Genomic DNA, 15753 nt, shown 5'->3' on the forward strand with positions numbered 1-15753 from the left:
CTACATAATGGTTCAGAGCATTATTACTTACAATATTCATAAGAGGAAGGAGGTGGGACAAGCCCGAGTGTCCTTCAGGTGGTGAATGGATAAAGAAAATTGTATATACAACAGAACATTCCGCCATTAAGAAGAATGATAATAATTCATGTTACAGTATGGATGAACCTTGAAAACGTAAGAGTCAAGAGACCAGTCATGAAAGGACACATATGACCCCGTATAGTAAACGTCTACAGTATGAAAATGTAGACAGAAGCAGATTGGAGGTGAAAGCCTCAGAGAGGAGGGAAAGGAAGAGACGAGAGATAGCCTCTAAATGGGCCCAGGGTCCCTCAGGAGGAAGGAACATGCGTGGCTGTGTTAGGATTGCTGGGAATACACTCAATGCCACTAAATTGTACTTCATTTCCCCAGTAGTGGGGCTGAGTCCAGGGCTTTGCACCCACTAGGGAAGCTATCCACCCCTGAAAACATCCTCAGACTGAACTGGACACTTTCAATCACTAAAATTACATGACACGAGGAATAATTTTAATTGGATTTTCCAAAAAAATAATCGAGAAACATGTTGGAAGCCTAAGTCTGAAATTAAAACCAACCCCATAGAAAGAAGTCAGTCAGAAAACCAATGAGCCAAGTACCTTCCTGAGGCGTCTAAAAGACCAACAGGGGCTAATCGATCCAGGTATGAGAGAATACACAGCAGGTAGCATATTTCAAATAGCATCACATATTTCAAATGTTTAGAAAAGACACTCCTGTGTTGTCTGGTAAGACTTGTGATTAAAATCAGCTGCCGGGTGTGTGTGACAAGCATCCACGTAACTGGTTACCTGTTTTGCATGGTAAATTCCCACTGCCTGAGAGGCACACCTAACCTGTAATTCTCTCTGTGCGCCCTCGGGCACTCAGTGTGCTGCCTTATCCACAGCAGGCCCCCATAAATATTGGATGAATGCAGCCAACGTCCACAGTCAGAACCTGAGGCTCTGTGATTACAAAGCATGGAGCAGGACAAATTTTAGCCATTAAAAATAAGTAGAGTGACATGCTACGTTCGAAACCTTTAGTCCACCTTTAGATGAGAATTTCAGTCCAGACACAACAGAGGCATACACAAAGCACAATGCAGACATGTAATGTGAAAGTTAAACGCCCGTCAGAAAGACAAGGATATCTGATGAAATGGTTAGAAAATGTGATTTTATTCATACTATATTTGCCATAAAACAAAGATTTCTGTTTTTTGAGTTATGTCAAATTTTACAATCTGCTTGCTGTTCCATGAACTTCCCTGACAAATGCTAAAGTCTGACTCATTTTATTTTCCTGGTAATAGCCAAAGGCTGCCCAACTACATGATGTAATTACGTTCTTAGCATTTCAATTTAAAAGACCATGGCTCGGTGTTTACAAAAATAAGTTAATTAGGGTCTAGGGCTATATGTCACAGTACAGTGCATGCTTAGAATGACCAAGGCTCTGGATCCAATCACTAGTAACAAAACCAAAAAAACCAAACCCCCAAACAGCAGCAACAAAAAAGTCAACGAAAGAAAAATGTTATTAGGATTAAAATGGAAATACATTCACCACACGATCTTTAAAAATCAATAAGAGGTGTGAACACTATTTCATTTAATCAACTTCAAACCATTATAATTCCAATATACAAATAAAACAGTTCATAGTCTGGAATGATACAGGGGTTGTCACAACATAAAATATAAATTAAAAAAAATGAATGGAAGAACACACTAAAAAAAGCTTGTTTTTAGCTTAATTGTTGGTGCAGAATGTGTGGCAGGGGCTGGCTGCCTGGCAGCTGCCTTGGCTTTGCTTGCCTGGCTTGCTCGGACAGCAGTTTCTAGGCGCACTTTCAGCTCAGGAGCAGCCCCCATTACGGTCTTGAAAGCATGCGGGTACAGAGGTCCAATGTGCATTAAGTTCTGGAGTGCAAACTCATGAAGATCTTTGGAGACAGAACTTGCTGAGGCAAAAGAATTCTCATCCAGTAGGTAAGAGATCAAAGTGGGCACCAAAAGAGCAAGTAACTGGACTCCTGTAACAAGACGACAGCAAAGATTGGCCTGATTGGAGAAAAGGAAGCTTGACATTGTTAACAGAAACAATATATTATATAATATATAACAGGTATTGTAGGTTACTTGTGCAATTACAGTTTAATAGCTAGTCAGGCCCCATCCATGTCCCTGAGCTAAATGACTTTCTTTCAAAAAATAAAGGCATAAAACACGGGCACTACTAAAGTGCTATAATTTCCATTCTCAAATCAGATCAATTTGCAGGATTAATAATGAACATGGTTGCCGGGCGGTGGTAGCGCACGCCTTTAATCCCAGCACTTGGGAGGCAGAGGCAGGCGGATCTCTGTGAGTTCGAGAACAGCCTGGTCTACAAGAGCTAGTTCCAGGACAGGCTCCAAAACCACAGAGAAACCCTGTCTCGAAAAACCAAAAATAAATAAATAAAATAATGAACATGGTTTTATTTGGATTACAGATGTTTTACAACACAGCAAGACGTTTAAGATAGAATATGCAATCAGATTTCTTTTTACTTAAAATTTAAAACTAGATGATTTACAAAAGTAAAGGTGGGGTGGGGGGCATAGTTCATGATAAGAGTGCTTGCTTATGGGGACCGTGGGGGAGGGCTGAAGGGGAAAGAAGAGGCAGGGAGGGGAGCAGAGAAAAATGTAGAGCTCAATAAAAATAAAAGTGCTTGCTTAGCATGAGGGTTTGATCTCAATTCACAGACGTAAAAATGATAAAAATCACTTTAAATAAATAGGATTACATACACTAGGAGAGTACTAACAATGAGTTAATGAATGAGTGATATAAATTTAATAGCATCTTTTAGATTTTTAAAATTTTTATATAGTCACATGATTCTAAGAGAGTAAACCTTTAGGTTTTAAATTATCGTTTCACTTTTCTCACCTCTTTGGAAATGTGCTCTCTTTTAATGAAAATTGTTAAGATAGCAGAGAATGTAGAAAAGCTACTGTGTGACTGGAGATACAGCTCAGTGGTAGAGCATGTGCGCAGCATGCATGAAGCCAGGGGCTCAGACTTCAGCAGGGATAAAGTGAGTGTGGTGGCGCACGCCTTTAGTTAGTCCCAGCACTCAGAGAAGCTCTGAGTTCAAGGCCAGCCTGGTCTACAAAGTGAATTCCAGGACAGCCAGAGCTACATAAAAACAAAGCAAAACAAAACAAAAAAAAAACACCCTGTCTCAAAAAACCAAAAATTAAAAAAAAAAAAAGAAAAGAAAAAAGAGAAAGAAAAAGAAAAAAAATTGAAATCGAAAGGATTATTTTTGAAGAAACTGTTAATGCATCGGTTACTTGGGTAGAAAGTATGATGTAACTTATGATGTAACTTTATTATATTTATTTTACTAACTATAAACTTTATCAATAGGTCTTAACCTTATTCATTTTGTAATGTTAGCACTGATCTTACTATCCTTCGGTATTTAAAATCTGACTTGACTTTTGATTCCTCAACAAATACCCAAATTTAAAATTAAACTTAACATAAAGACAGAGATGAGACCCCCCCCCCGCCCCATGCTTAGCATGGAGCCCAGGGCTTGTACATCCAGGTGAGCCCTTGGCCACTGAACCACTCCCTGACTCATGGAAGAGAGTCTTGGAAATTGGGAGTACCTTAATGTTCAATTACAAGGTATTTATTGAAAATTTTAGCTTTTCACAACAATTAAACATTTTAGTATGCCTCTATTAAGTAAACAAAAGCTTATACTTTGTATATAAAGTATGCATTTCTGGTTAAATAAATGCATGTTGCATTAATCATGAAGCAAAAAAAATTAAGTATCAAATCCTGAGGTATCTTATGATGGTTGGTACTTACACTTTCCTGGTTATAACATAAGGCTTATATAATTCATATTTTATTTCTAAAATTCTATTAAATATCTCTACTGTTCCTAGTCCTTAAAAACACACTCCTAGAAAACATAAAACAAAATCAGTGAGTTAAAATGCCCTCAGCAATTCATTGTGGCTTCTCACTCATAAAAACTAAATATAAATAACCAATACATTATGTTAGTAACATGAGCAGATAGATATTATGCATTCAGACCGTAATTACTTCTTGGGAAATGCACTGCTGGCAAAACTTGTGTTTAACACTAAGATTCATAAATAATACAGAAATAAGAAAACACTTACTATTCTGTTCTTCTCCAAGAGCAACCAATGTTTCAAGAACTTTAATTCCTTCTTGAACAGCCAAAAGTTCTGTACTACTGGCTGGTCTGTTTCTTTCGACAGCCTTTAGCTTTTCAACCACTAGTGGAGCTAATGAGTGGATGTAGGGAGTTGAAAGGGCGCGGTTGGAATGCTGGAAGACTGACAGGAGGAGCTGGTAGCATTTGGCTTGAACCTATATAAGAGAGTGATTTTCTCAATTAACGCATGTAGCAGATCTTATTTGGTTAACAATCACACTGTACCTTAACATGAACAGGAGAAAATGGAACTTAATACTAACTAAATAAAACAGGAGATGAAAGAAACTCCTTATACATGAGTTACCAAATCACCATGCTTACATAACAAATATTTCTACTGTATGGGAAAGCCAGAAAACGTGGAGTCTGATTTCTTTTCAATTCTTCCTTTAAAATATAATTGTCTCTGATTTTAATTTTAGTGGTCAGGTAAGTTAATGAAGGACTGACCTAAATAAAATAAAGCTACAAAAATATACTATTTAGATAATCAACCTCCTTTGATTATTTGAAAACAACTGCTTACATTAACATAATAACTGTTTTTTTAGGGAAGTTCCAAACTTGTAGAGATAGGCTTGCCTCTGCCCCCCCCCCCGAGTGTTAGGATGAAAAGCATGTATCACCATGCCTACTACAGTACTAAGGTTTTTTAAGAAGGGAAAAAGTGGAAGGGGTGTTCATTAATGTGTGGGACAAAGAGTGAAATACACTTATTTCAGTGTTTTGTTGGAAAATGAACTATGAAATTTCTCTGGACACAGAAAAGTGTGGAGGACATTTTAAGAATACAGATCTCTTAGCCATAAGTCTGAAGACTTTAAGGAAGCTCGGGGAGGAGGCCAGGAGTAGTTTACTGATCTTCTTTTCCTGGTGTGTGGCATGCTTGAGAAGCATTAACTTGGATTTTGACAAAATAAACTAATAAAAATGCTAATTAAAAGATGCAATAATATAAATTTATTCTTTAACATTCTTGGTATCACTGAAATAAAGACTGAAAAACAAAACCCATGTAAAGTCCCTACCATTATGGCCAGGGTTAATAATATTTCAGACACTGGAGAATTTTGGCAAATGGAAGTACCTACAAATGTCACTTAGTGCTTAAATACACAGTTCCTTAACAACGTTTCAATTTAAAAGCCATACTACAGACTGATCAGATGGTTCCGCAGGTAAAAATGCTTGTGACACACAAACATCAAGCATTTACACACAGTAATAAACAAGATTAAAAGACAAAGCCCTACTGCAAACATGTAAGTTTTCACTGCACGTGTCACATCATGGTGAGCTCGTGTGAGCATTCCTGACAAAGCAGACTGTTGAAGGGTAACTCACCCACGGGTCACATGAATTCAGAGCACTTTTAAACCTGCTCATGCAGCCATTCTGTAGGGACTGCACTCCTATTATTTCGCTGCTGGCAGACCACAGGAAGAGCGCAATGGCTGTAAGCGTGCTCACTTCATCAGGTGCAGGCACAGAATCGTCTATGGGACAAAAGGAAGGCAATGCAGGAAGACTTGGGAATTAAAGCCGTGGACAACACTTTCTCATTGTTTACCACAGAGTGTGCCTCAACCTAGAAAATACGGATCACCAAACTCTCACTGTGGAACTAAGGCAGGAAAATATGTTTCAGGCACACTTTTATTTCCTATGTTAAAGTTTCACAGGAAGCAGACAATTAAGGTGATTTCAAAGAATCTCTCTGCAGCTACTTGATTATGATAGAAGAATGCAGCACCAGAATATGGAATTATGGCAGGTGTCACCTTGACGCAGTTACTAAAGTTGAGACTTGGCACGGTGCACATCTGTAATCCCAGCATGTGGGTGGCTGGGGGAGGATTCGTAGCACAAACTTGAGGGTAGCCTGAGCTACAGAGTGACATTAAACATAGCTTTGTCTCAAAAAATAAAAACCAAGAGATTCTTTTTCTTCTTATATTTATTTTTGTTTTTTGAGACAAAGTTTCTCTACATAGACTTGGCTGGCTGTCCTGGAACTCTCTACATGGACCAGGCTGGCCTTGAACTCACAGAGATGCACCAGCCTCTGCCTCCTGAGTACTGGGATTAAAGGCGTGCACCAACTCGTCTAGTCAAGAGATTCTTGATGTAGGAAAAGCAATACTAAACATTGTCTTTCAAGATTGTCTGAGAAAGATGTACATTACTTATGTGATATTTCTGCCCAAAAGGTATAAACTGAACACATGCTAAACTGAGGGGAAAATTAGACAATTATAAATTAAGGAATCTTCTGTAAATAGATGTCCTGTAGTCTTCAAAAACACGAACATAAGTGGTGGTGCATGCCTTTAATCCCAGCACTTGGACTAAATGGTGGGGGAACGAAGGTGGGGGTAGAGACAGAAGGGGCCCTAAATTGGAGACCAGCCTGGTTTACAGGGCAAGTTCTAAGACAGCCAGGACTAGACAGAGAAACCCTATCTTGAAAAACAACAAAAACAAACAAGCAAAAAATAATGAAGATCATAGACGATAAAGGCTATGGTAACGCCCCAGATTAAAAGAGGTCAGAGCAAAACGACCACAATGCAAAGAAAATGTTATTGTTAGGACAACTTCTGAAATCTGCTAACGAACAATAACACCGCATTAATATTAAATTCTTTTGTGGGTATTTAAAGAATGGCTTGGTTATTAGGATATCTATGAAGTCAAAGATGTCAATATAATCTTAAATGATTCAGCAGAGTTACTAAGATGAGAAACAACAATGGGTGTGAATTTCCCAGAGGTCACGGAGCATGTGGGGCGTATGTAGAACGAGGGCCTCCTGCAGTCCACACATCTGCTCTGGACTGTCTTATTAAAGCTTAACATTTCTTTCAAAATCAAAGGTTCTAAAAATGACAAAAGGTATTGCAGCATTCTTAAAGAGATTCATTGCTCCCTTGAGAATTTCCTTGTGTGGGTATATAAATATATACACACAAATTTAAAGTAGAAGAGCTCAATTTTTTAAATAAGAAACATGATTTCCAAGTTGGAAATTCCCTGTGACACGACTTCTCTTGGGTTAAGCAGGATCCTGCGTCCCTTGCTAACAAACACTGTACAAATATCCCCATGGCCTTTCCCTGTCGCTTCATTCCTGACACAGGCCTGGAATCTGATACGTAGCTCAGCGGGACCTGAGTGCCCCAGTCATCTTATCTCCATCTTCCATGGGTTGGGGTTACAGACATGAGCCTCAGTGCCTGGTTGTGGAAATGTTTAAAAAAAAAATAGTGTAGCAAATCTTTCCTTGTTATTCTGTTTTTAGAGTTTTCATATTTTCTTAAAAAAATAAAATGTAAGAGGAAAAAGTTAAACAAGGAAGAAAAGTGGGAAAACTATAAGTAAGTACTTCACTGGAATTAGAACAAACATAAGAGCGTTTGTTTATGTTTGAAATTATGCCCACCTCCAAAGCCACAGTGGACAGAAATGTGGTAATATTTGATCAAATTAAGTTTGAAAACATGTATTTCCAGTTCTATGTATGTGCCATGAAAATATACTACAAATCTTTAAGGGTGTTGATAACAACCATGTTTGTAATTGGGGAAAATCAGAAATCATAAAAACTATCCATTGACAGGAGAATAACTGGCAAATACTTGTGATGAAAGTTATGTCAGTTAAAGGAGTGAAAAGGCCTTTAATCCCAGCACACGGGAGGCAGAGGCAGGCGGATCTCTGTGAGCTCAAAGCCAGCCTGGTCTGTAAGAACTAGTTCCAGGTCAGCTAGGACTGTTACACAGAGAAACCCTGTCTTGAAAAAAACAAACAAACAAAAAGTGAATAAGAAGTTTATATATATATATATATATATATATATAAAAATTCTAAAAAAGTTATTCAAGAAATAAAATGAGATTTTTACTTATATAAATTAAAATATAAACAAATTCCATACATTGCTCATAAATATTATCTCACTCAATAAAATACATGTATATGCACAGATTTATATACATTATTAACTGATATGTATTAATGTAAAAAATTATTTCTATACACAGACATTATAGGATAAAATATTTAAGTATTAAGATTGTAGTTATATTTAGAGATATATTGGAATAGTCATAAGTATTTTACCTTTTATTACTTTTTCTTTGGAGACAGGGTCTTACTCTATGGCCCTGGTTGGCCTTGAATGCACAGAGACCCCCCTACCCTGCCTCTGACATGGTATAAGGCATGCACTACCATGTCTGGCTCCTACTTTGTTATTTTTATTGAAAAATATTGCTAGACATGGTGGCATATTTCTGTAATCAAAAATATAGCCAGACATAGTGGTATATTGCTGTAATCAAAAATATAACCAGGAGCTGGGGTGATGGCTCAGTAGGTAAGAGCACTAACTGCTCTTCCCAGCATCCACATGGCAGCTCACAACTGTCTGTAACTCCAGTTCCAGGGGATCTGACGCTCTCATATAGACCAACTTGCAGGCAAAACACCAACGTACATGAAATAAAGATATAAAAAATATAATCAGACATGGTGGTATATTTCTGTAATCAAAAGGAATCAAGAGGCTAAGGCAGAATGATCATGAGTTTGAGGTTAGTTTAGGCTACATGATAAGACCCTGTTTCAAGAACAAAACAACAATAACAACAACAAAGAGGAAGAGGAAAGAGTGGGGAGAGAGGGAGAGAAAATTCCAAAGGGGACAAAAGAAAAGGGGGAAGAAAAGCAGTAAACATAAATATATCAATACATGTCCATTCTGGGTATATGCTGTTCTTTTTTTTAACCCACCAACACACATAAGAATGGAGAAAAGCTCTTCTTAGAGCCACAATGCAGGAAGAAGCACTCATATTTTAGAGCTGACGGTGGGATTAGACACCTGTCTCGGGTGGGTTGACTCAGTGTTACACAGCAGTCTCCTGACAGGCTACCTGGCTGGGAATACTCCAGGATGCAGGCGAGCGTGCTCCGGATCAGAGCTGTCCACTGTTTCTGAGTTTCTTCCGTTCTGGCCATCGGAAGTGTCACAATGCTTTTTATCCCCTGCAGAGCGGCGCTGACTGGAGGAGGAACCTGATTGTCTGCAGACTTTATTGCTGTGTCTTTCAATATTCTTGCAATTAAGAACAGAATTGTGGGCAGAATTGTCATACAGCCTGAAATAAAAACAAATCAGGTTATTTTGTAACACCTTCAGTTCCCATGATAGCTGTTTCCAACACACACACACAATTATTTTTAAACAATTTGTTGTGCTCTCTTCTCCCTAAGATAAGGTCTTATCATTTTGCACAAGCTGGTCCCACACTTCTGGGCTCAGGTAATCCTCCTGCCTCAACATCACCATGCCTGGCTTGACTGTGATTTAACAGTATTTCTTTTCTTGATTTTATTCAAAATGTACTATATTACTACCATTACAAATCAGTTTGAAAAATAAGAAAGTGCCATACTGTTTTTAAACAGAGTGGTATTTTCTTTTTTGTTCCAATTGAATCTTGTTTTTATTGTTTCCAATGTGAGGTATTTAATCCTGCCCTTCATAACGGGCATGAGAAGGAAGGGCAGAAACACTGGAACACTAACTATATACTTTGAGTAGCCTGGTGAGTCTTAAAGTAATTCCGAGATAAGTCAGAAAAATAAAGGAAACGACTGGGCAAACAAATGTGGAATGGAAGTATCCTAAAATCGCAGCAGGAACTGCCCTCCAGTGCAGCGCCTGGAGCGACCATGACGGAGAATTCACTGTTTCCACACCTCTGCTAGGGCTGAAAGGCGCCACACACCTTCTGGTACTACTTTTACTGCCAAACTGAAAGTCTAGTCCGTAAGACAGTCTTCAGTGTCCTTGAGGGTGACTGTCACTCTCTTCAGACGTGCTCTGATTTCCCGGGGCACTCACGATTGGAGCTGTCATTCCTCCCATTGACTTCACTGAAGTCTACGCACTGACTTCCAGTCTTCCCTCAGTCTTCGAGTTTTGATTTGTTTTGTTGTGTTGGGGATCAAAATCAAGATGGGGACCTTGCATATACTGTCCAGCTGTCCAGCACTGAGTTACAGCCTGGGCCTCTCTCCGACAGACTTCTGACAAGGCTACCTTAGGTTGCTAGTTTCAGAAACTTTAGTCTTTCCTAGGCTCTTACAGGTAAAGTGACCTTTTAAAAACTTCACATTTAAGAGAAGCTAAATAAGAAGGTGAACCCAAAGAAAAACATATAGGCATCCTCCTGAATATTAACCTTCATCAGGCGGTGAAAGGAGACAGAGACAGAGACCCACATTGGAGCACCGGACTGAAATCTCAAGGTCCAAATCAGGAGCAGAAGGAGAGAGAGTACGAGCAAGGAACTCAGGACTGCGAGGGGTGCACCCACACACTGAGACAATGGGGATGTTCTATCGGGAACCCACCAAGGCCAGGTGGCCTGGGTCTGAAAAAGCATGGGATAAAACCGGACTTGCTGAACATAGCGGACAATGAGGACTACTGAGAACTCAAGAACAATGGCAATGGGTTTTTGATCCTACTGCACGTACTGGCTTTGTGGGAGCCTAGGCAGTTTGGATGTTCACCTTACTAGACCTGGATGGAGGTGGGTGGTCCTTGGACTTCCCATAGGTCAGGGAACCCTGATTGCTCTTCGAGCTGATGAGGGAGGGGGACTTGACCAGGGGAGGGGGAGGGAAATGGGAGGCAGTGGCGGGGAGGAGGCAGAAATCTTTAATAAATAAATAAATTAAAAAATAATAAAATAAAAACTTCACATTTAGCACCTGAGATTTAAGAAGAAAAGAAACCTAAATTAAGGTGCAGAGAAAGCTCATCTTTGCCTATGGTCGGATAGTCCACTCCCAATACTGTACCGGCCGGTGAGCAAAGGGACGGCAGCTCAGACAGAATGGCCACCGTGGCCGCCACCAAACGAGCACTTTCTTCTGACAGGCGAGTTTTGGGGGTGATGTGACTGGGAGAGTCCGACATCTTAGCACTCAGGTGTGGCAGGTGACGGACTAAAATGAACATCAGCAGCTCCATGGTTGAAAACACAAGGGACTTCCCAGGAACGAGGCCACCACTGTCACCTCCTTCTCCTAGTGCAGGACAGGACTCTTTTTCCACATCCTCTTCATCTAAGGAAAGATAAAGTTGATGAAATTTCCAGAAAAAATAGACATAAAATAATAAATACATTTAAGTTATTTCTAAAAGGTTTCTAAGTAAATGTGGAAATGGTGCCATGTCCTTCTTGGTACAATGTCCTGAGTAGATAAAGCTCCTTGAAAGCCATGGGCAGTCCATTTCACCTGGAAACTCAATACTAGGCTTTTTATTAGTTTTGTATTTCATAATAGAAATAACAAACATGCTAGGTTGAACCATATAAAATTGACACCTTTGAATGGAAGACGTCTAGAATTAGCAATTTCTTTTTGTTAATTTTAAGTTTTTGGGACAGGTCTCTAGGCCAAGCTGATCTTGAATTTGCTATAAGGTGGAGAATAAACCTAGAACTTTGTGATCTTCTTGCTTCTACCTCCCCAATGCTGGGATCATAGGCATGCCCCATCATGCCTGGCATCCTAGCATTATAAAATTAGGAGTACAGGGCTGCAGAGATGGCTCAGTGCTTAAGAACACTGGCTGCTCTTCCAGAGGACCTAGGCCTGATTCCTGGCACCCAGGTGACAGCTCACAACCATCTGTAACTCCAACTCTAGGGACAAGGTGACAGCTCACAACTATCTGTGACTCCAGTTCTAGGGACCAGGTGACAGCTCACAACCATCTGTGACTCCAGTTCTAGGGATCCAGCACCCTTCTGTCCTCTGTGGGCCCCAGGCATGCATGCACTACACAGACACATATGCAGATACAACGCCCATACATATGAACAAACCACCCAAGCTTTGGGGAACAAAGAAGGTTTGTTGCAAGTCAGTGTGGTTTCCAGCGCTTACTTAGGGTGCTCCTCTTCTCCTGCAAATAATCTTGGGCAGCCCTGACAATCTGTTGCACAACCCCAGTGACCAGCAGCTGGATGGAGGGTGGGTTCCAGGTCAGTAGCAGGCGGTGCAGGACACTGAGCAACTCAACACCAATCAGCTATTATAAATGAATACAAACGTGTTTAGTTTATTTAGATTTCAAAAGCTAGATATATATTATTAAAATCTGAGAAAATAGACATGTAAAAGTAATTTTATAACTAAAATGTAATATATAGGACTATATAACAAAAGAAAATATAAAAATAAAATTCAGAGGTCACACATTACCCCTTAAGATTTTCAAGCAACAAATGGCTAGTATTTAAATATTTAAAAGTTTGATACCCAGATATTATTGTTCTCCTACTGGAATAAAACACCTGTGCTACTGCTGTTGCTAGAGTTCAGTGTCACAGAAGTTCATAATTGCCCACCTAGGAGGGGTTACTGGTGTGTTCTACTCACCTCAGGAACACTTGGAGCTTAAGCCTCTACAATTTCCCACATCTAGTTGATACAATAAGCTTGCCTCAATTAAAACATAGAGGAGAGAACTTAATTCAGTCAAAACTTTTCTCCCTTATTCTCTCAAGATACAGACTGTCTACAGTTCAGGGTGCTGCTTGGCTGGTAAGTGCTTGCTCAGGATGCAGGAGGCTCTGGATCCAATCCCCAGAGTGCAAAGAAAAAAATGCAAGGCTGTTTCATCTTTCCCCATGTTTCCTTCTCTTATCCTACAAGACTTCCAGGAATTGGTGAGGACCTGTGCCTCTCCAGTCAGGCCACCCTCCCCGGTGTAACTGAACGCTCGAGACTTTACTTAGTGTCCCCAAAGGCCTCCTCTGTCCTCTGATACAGGTCTGTATCTTCCTGTCATACTCTTCCCGTCCACACTGTCCTCCTGAAAGGCCTTTCTTGCCCTCAATAGCTGCTGCCTTCTGCTCTACTCCTATCTTATCAATGGTCCCCACTTCCAATCTAGCTCCCTCTTTTCAAATCGTAAGTGTTCTTATCCTCATGTTCCCAATATGGGCTCTTTGCAGCTTTATTCAGGTTCTCTAGAATACTAGTCTTTGGAAAATTGGGTAGAGAGCCTCATAACTGATCTCCATGCTTCCCTTCTCACATCTCAGAAACTGACCTCCACAAGACTGACTGTGAAATCCTTCTACAGCTATCTGTCTGTCTGTCTGTCTATCTATCTATCTATCTATCTATCTATCTATCTATCTATCTATCTATGCAATTGCTTTTTCATTGAGTTACATTATTTGCCTCTCATGACCCTTTCAAACAAAATTAAACACTCTTCTTTTTAAATATTTAATCATTTACTTTTACTTTCAGAATAGAATTCAAATTCCTTTGCATGTCATAAAGAAGTCTTCATAATTTGGCCTCCCAGATCCATCCGATGCCCTCTGCCTGTTTTATATGAGCCATAGTAAATAACTGCAGTACCATTGAACTTGTCCTGTTTCTCAGAGGCAAACTCATCACTTTGGCAATTCCTTTCTAAGATCTGTTTCAATTACTCTCTCCCTGATAAGTTGTCCTTCACTCTGCATCACACTGTTGGTGTGCCCACCTCCTTCCTCATTATTCCCATTGCTGTGAGGTTAAGAAGGCATTGATAGCATCTAACTATTGCATAGCTCCACGTAGCATCCAACAGACAAAACCCTTTCCTTTTTTTCTTTGGTTTTTCAAGACAGGGTTTCTCTGTAGCTTTGGAGCCTGTCCTGTAACTAGCTCTTGTAGACCAGTCTGGCCTCGAACTCACAGAGATCCGCCTGCCTCTACCTCCCGAGTGCTGGGATTAAAGGCGTGCGCCACCACCGCCTGGCAACAAAACCCTTTACACTGGCATTGGCTACACAATCTTGTTAGTAATATACAATGTTTATTTCCAATGTGAGAAATTTATTCCAAAGTATAAGATTATGACAAAGCACACAATTATCCATTATAGAAACACACTGTACCTGATCCTCTGCAATGTGGATTCGTGCATAAGGAGAACCCAGTAAGGTGTGTAAGGCCTGCAGGCATGCTGTGATGTGTTCAATGGGCTCCTCAGGCCGAGGGGAACAAAGAAACTGTATACTCACACCTGGAATGCACAAAGAAAAAACATGTGGTTTTTTTTTTTAACACAAAACACTTGCGTTACTTTGATACTATATTGTTCTTCATTTTCCCCAGATTACTACATATTTATTAATATCAAAGAATTAAAATGTTTTCTAGGCTAAGCAGACAAAGACAACCAAAGGTTGTAGCCTGTATTTGGTTTAATATTCAAATTAGGTATGCACAGCCTGTTAGTAGCTGATTATAAACAAAATTACATTTCAAATTCTAGAATTAATAAAGTATAATACATTAAGAATAAATAAGTATCCATCCAAAAAGCCAGTACACAGATACCTTGCTTAGCCTAGATATAGTGGGAAGGGCCTTGGATCTTCCCCAAAGCAATGTGTCTGACCCTTTCTGAGGAGTGAATGGGGGATGGAAGGGAGGAAGGTGAAGTGAATAGGAAGAGGGGAGGGAATGGGAACAGGGATTGGTATGTAAAATGGAAAAAAAAGATAGTTTGTTTTCTTTATTAAAAAAATAAAATAAAATATAAAAAAGAATAAGTATTTCACTACTTTTATTAAAGAGTTGCTCAACAATTTTGTACACATGAATTTTTAAAGATTTAATTCTGTATATCTGTGTGTGGGTTTACCCATGTGAGTGCACACACCTGCAGAGTCCACATTTGAGGTCAGATCGAATGAAGCTGGAGTTACAGCATTTGGAGGCCACCTGATGTAGGTGCTGGGGATGAGCTCAGGCCCCGTGAGGGCAGTAAGTACTGTTAACCACTAGGCCATCTCTTCAGGCCATGTATAAGGGTTTTTTTTTAAGTTTTTATTTTTGTTTTTGTTTTGCTTTTTTGTTTTTCGAGACAGGGTTTCTCTGTAGCTTTGGGGCCTGTCCTGGCACTAGCTCTTGTAGACCAGGCTGGCCTCGAACTCACAGAGATCCACCTGTCTCTGCCCCCACCCCCAGCGCTGGGATTAAAGGCATGTGCCACCACCTCCAGGCCTCATACACAAGGTTTTTAAATGTCAGTCTACACACAAGACTAGTCAAAACAAGTGCTCAATGTAAGGCTACAGCTTTGTAAGTTACAACAAATTCCATAATTACACCTTACTACTTGTCTTCCTTTCCTCTTCCAGAAAATATGAGACCACCAAAGTTCCTTCAGAATATATAAATACTTAAATAATAAAAGAATACTTACAAATTAAAAATTGTTTAATCAGTTTTTTCTTCATTAGATAATCTGTTAAATTCCAGTATAAAGAAAGTATGTTGAATAAAAACCCCAGGTTTTTTTTCTTGAAATTCAATATTCTGTGACTGAATACTAAGGCTAAACTTTTAGAGTAGTTTTAAGTT

General features: G+C 39.6%; 1 protein-coding gene across 2 annotated transcripts in view; it reads right to left on the reverse strand.

Moving 5' to 3' along the window:
- Window positions 1-1189: 1189 nt before the first annotated feature.
- Window positions 1190-15753, reverse strand: part of Heatr5b (HEAT repeat containing 5B) — a 76598-nt gene continuing 62034 nt past the window's right edge. For both annotated transcript variants that reach the window (XM_075955768.1, XM_075955767.1), the window contains 7 exons: window positions 14280-14407; window positions 12265-12409; window positions 11170-11436; window positions 9231-9455; window positions 5638-5789; window positions 4232-4445; window positions 1190-2065 (listed from right to left, as the gene is read on the reverse strand). In XM_075955768.1, the coding sequence (XP_075811883.1) occupies window positions 1761-2065; window positions 4232-4445; window positions 5638-5789; window positions 9231-9455; window positions 11170-11436; window positions 12265-12409; window positions 14280-14407 (1436 nt within the window). In that variant the 3' untranslated portion in view covers window positions 1190-1760. The remainder of the gene's footprint in view (window positions 2066-4231; window positions 4446-5637; window positions 5790-9230; window positions 9456-11169; window positions 11437-12264; window positions 12410-14279; window positions 14408-15753) is intronic.

This window comes from Microtus pennsylvanicus, chromosome 21, assembly GCF_037038515.1.
Source record: "Microtus pennsylvanicus isolate mMicPen1 chromosome 21, mMicPen1.hap1, whole genome shotgun sequence".
Taxonomy (NCBI): domain Eukaryota; kingdom Metazoa; phylum Chordata; class Mammalia; order Rodentia; family Cricetidae; genus Microtus; species Microtus pennsylvanicus.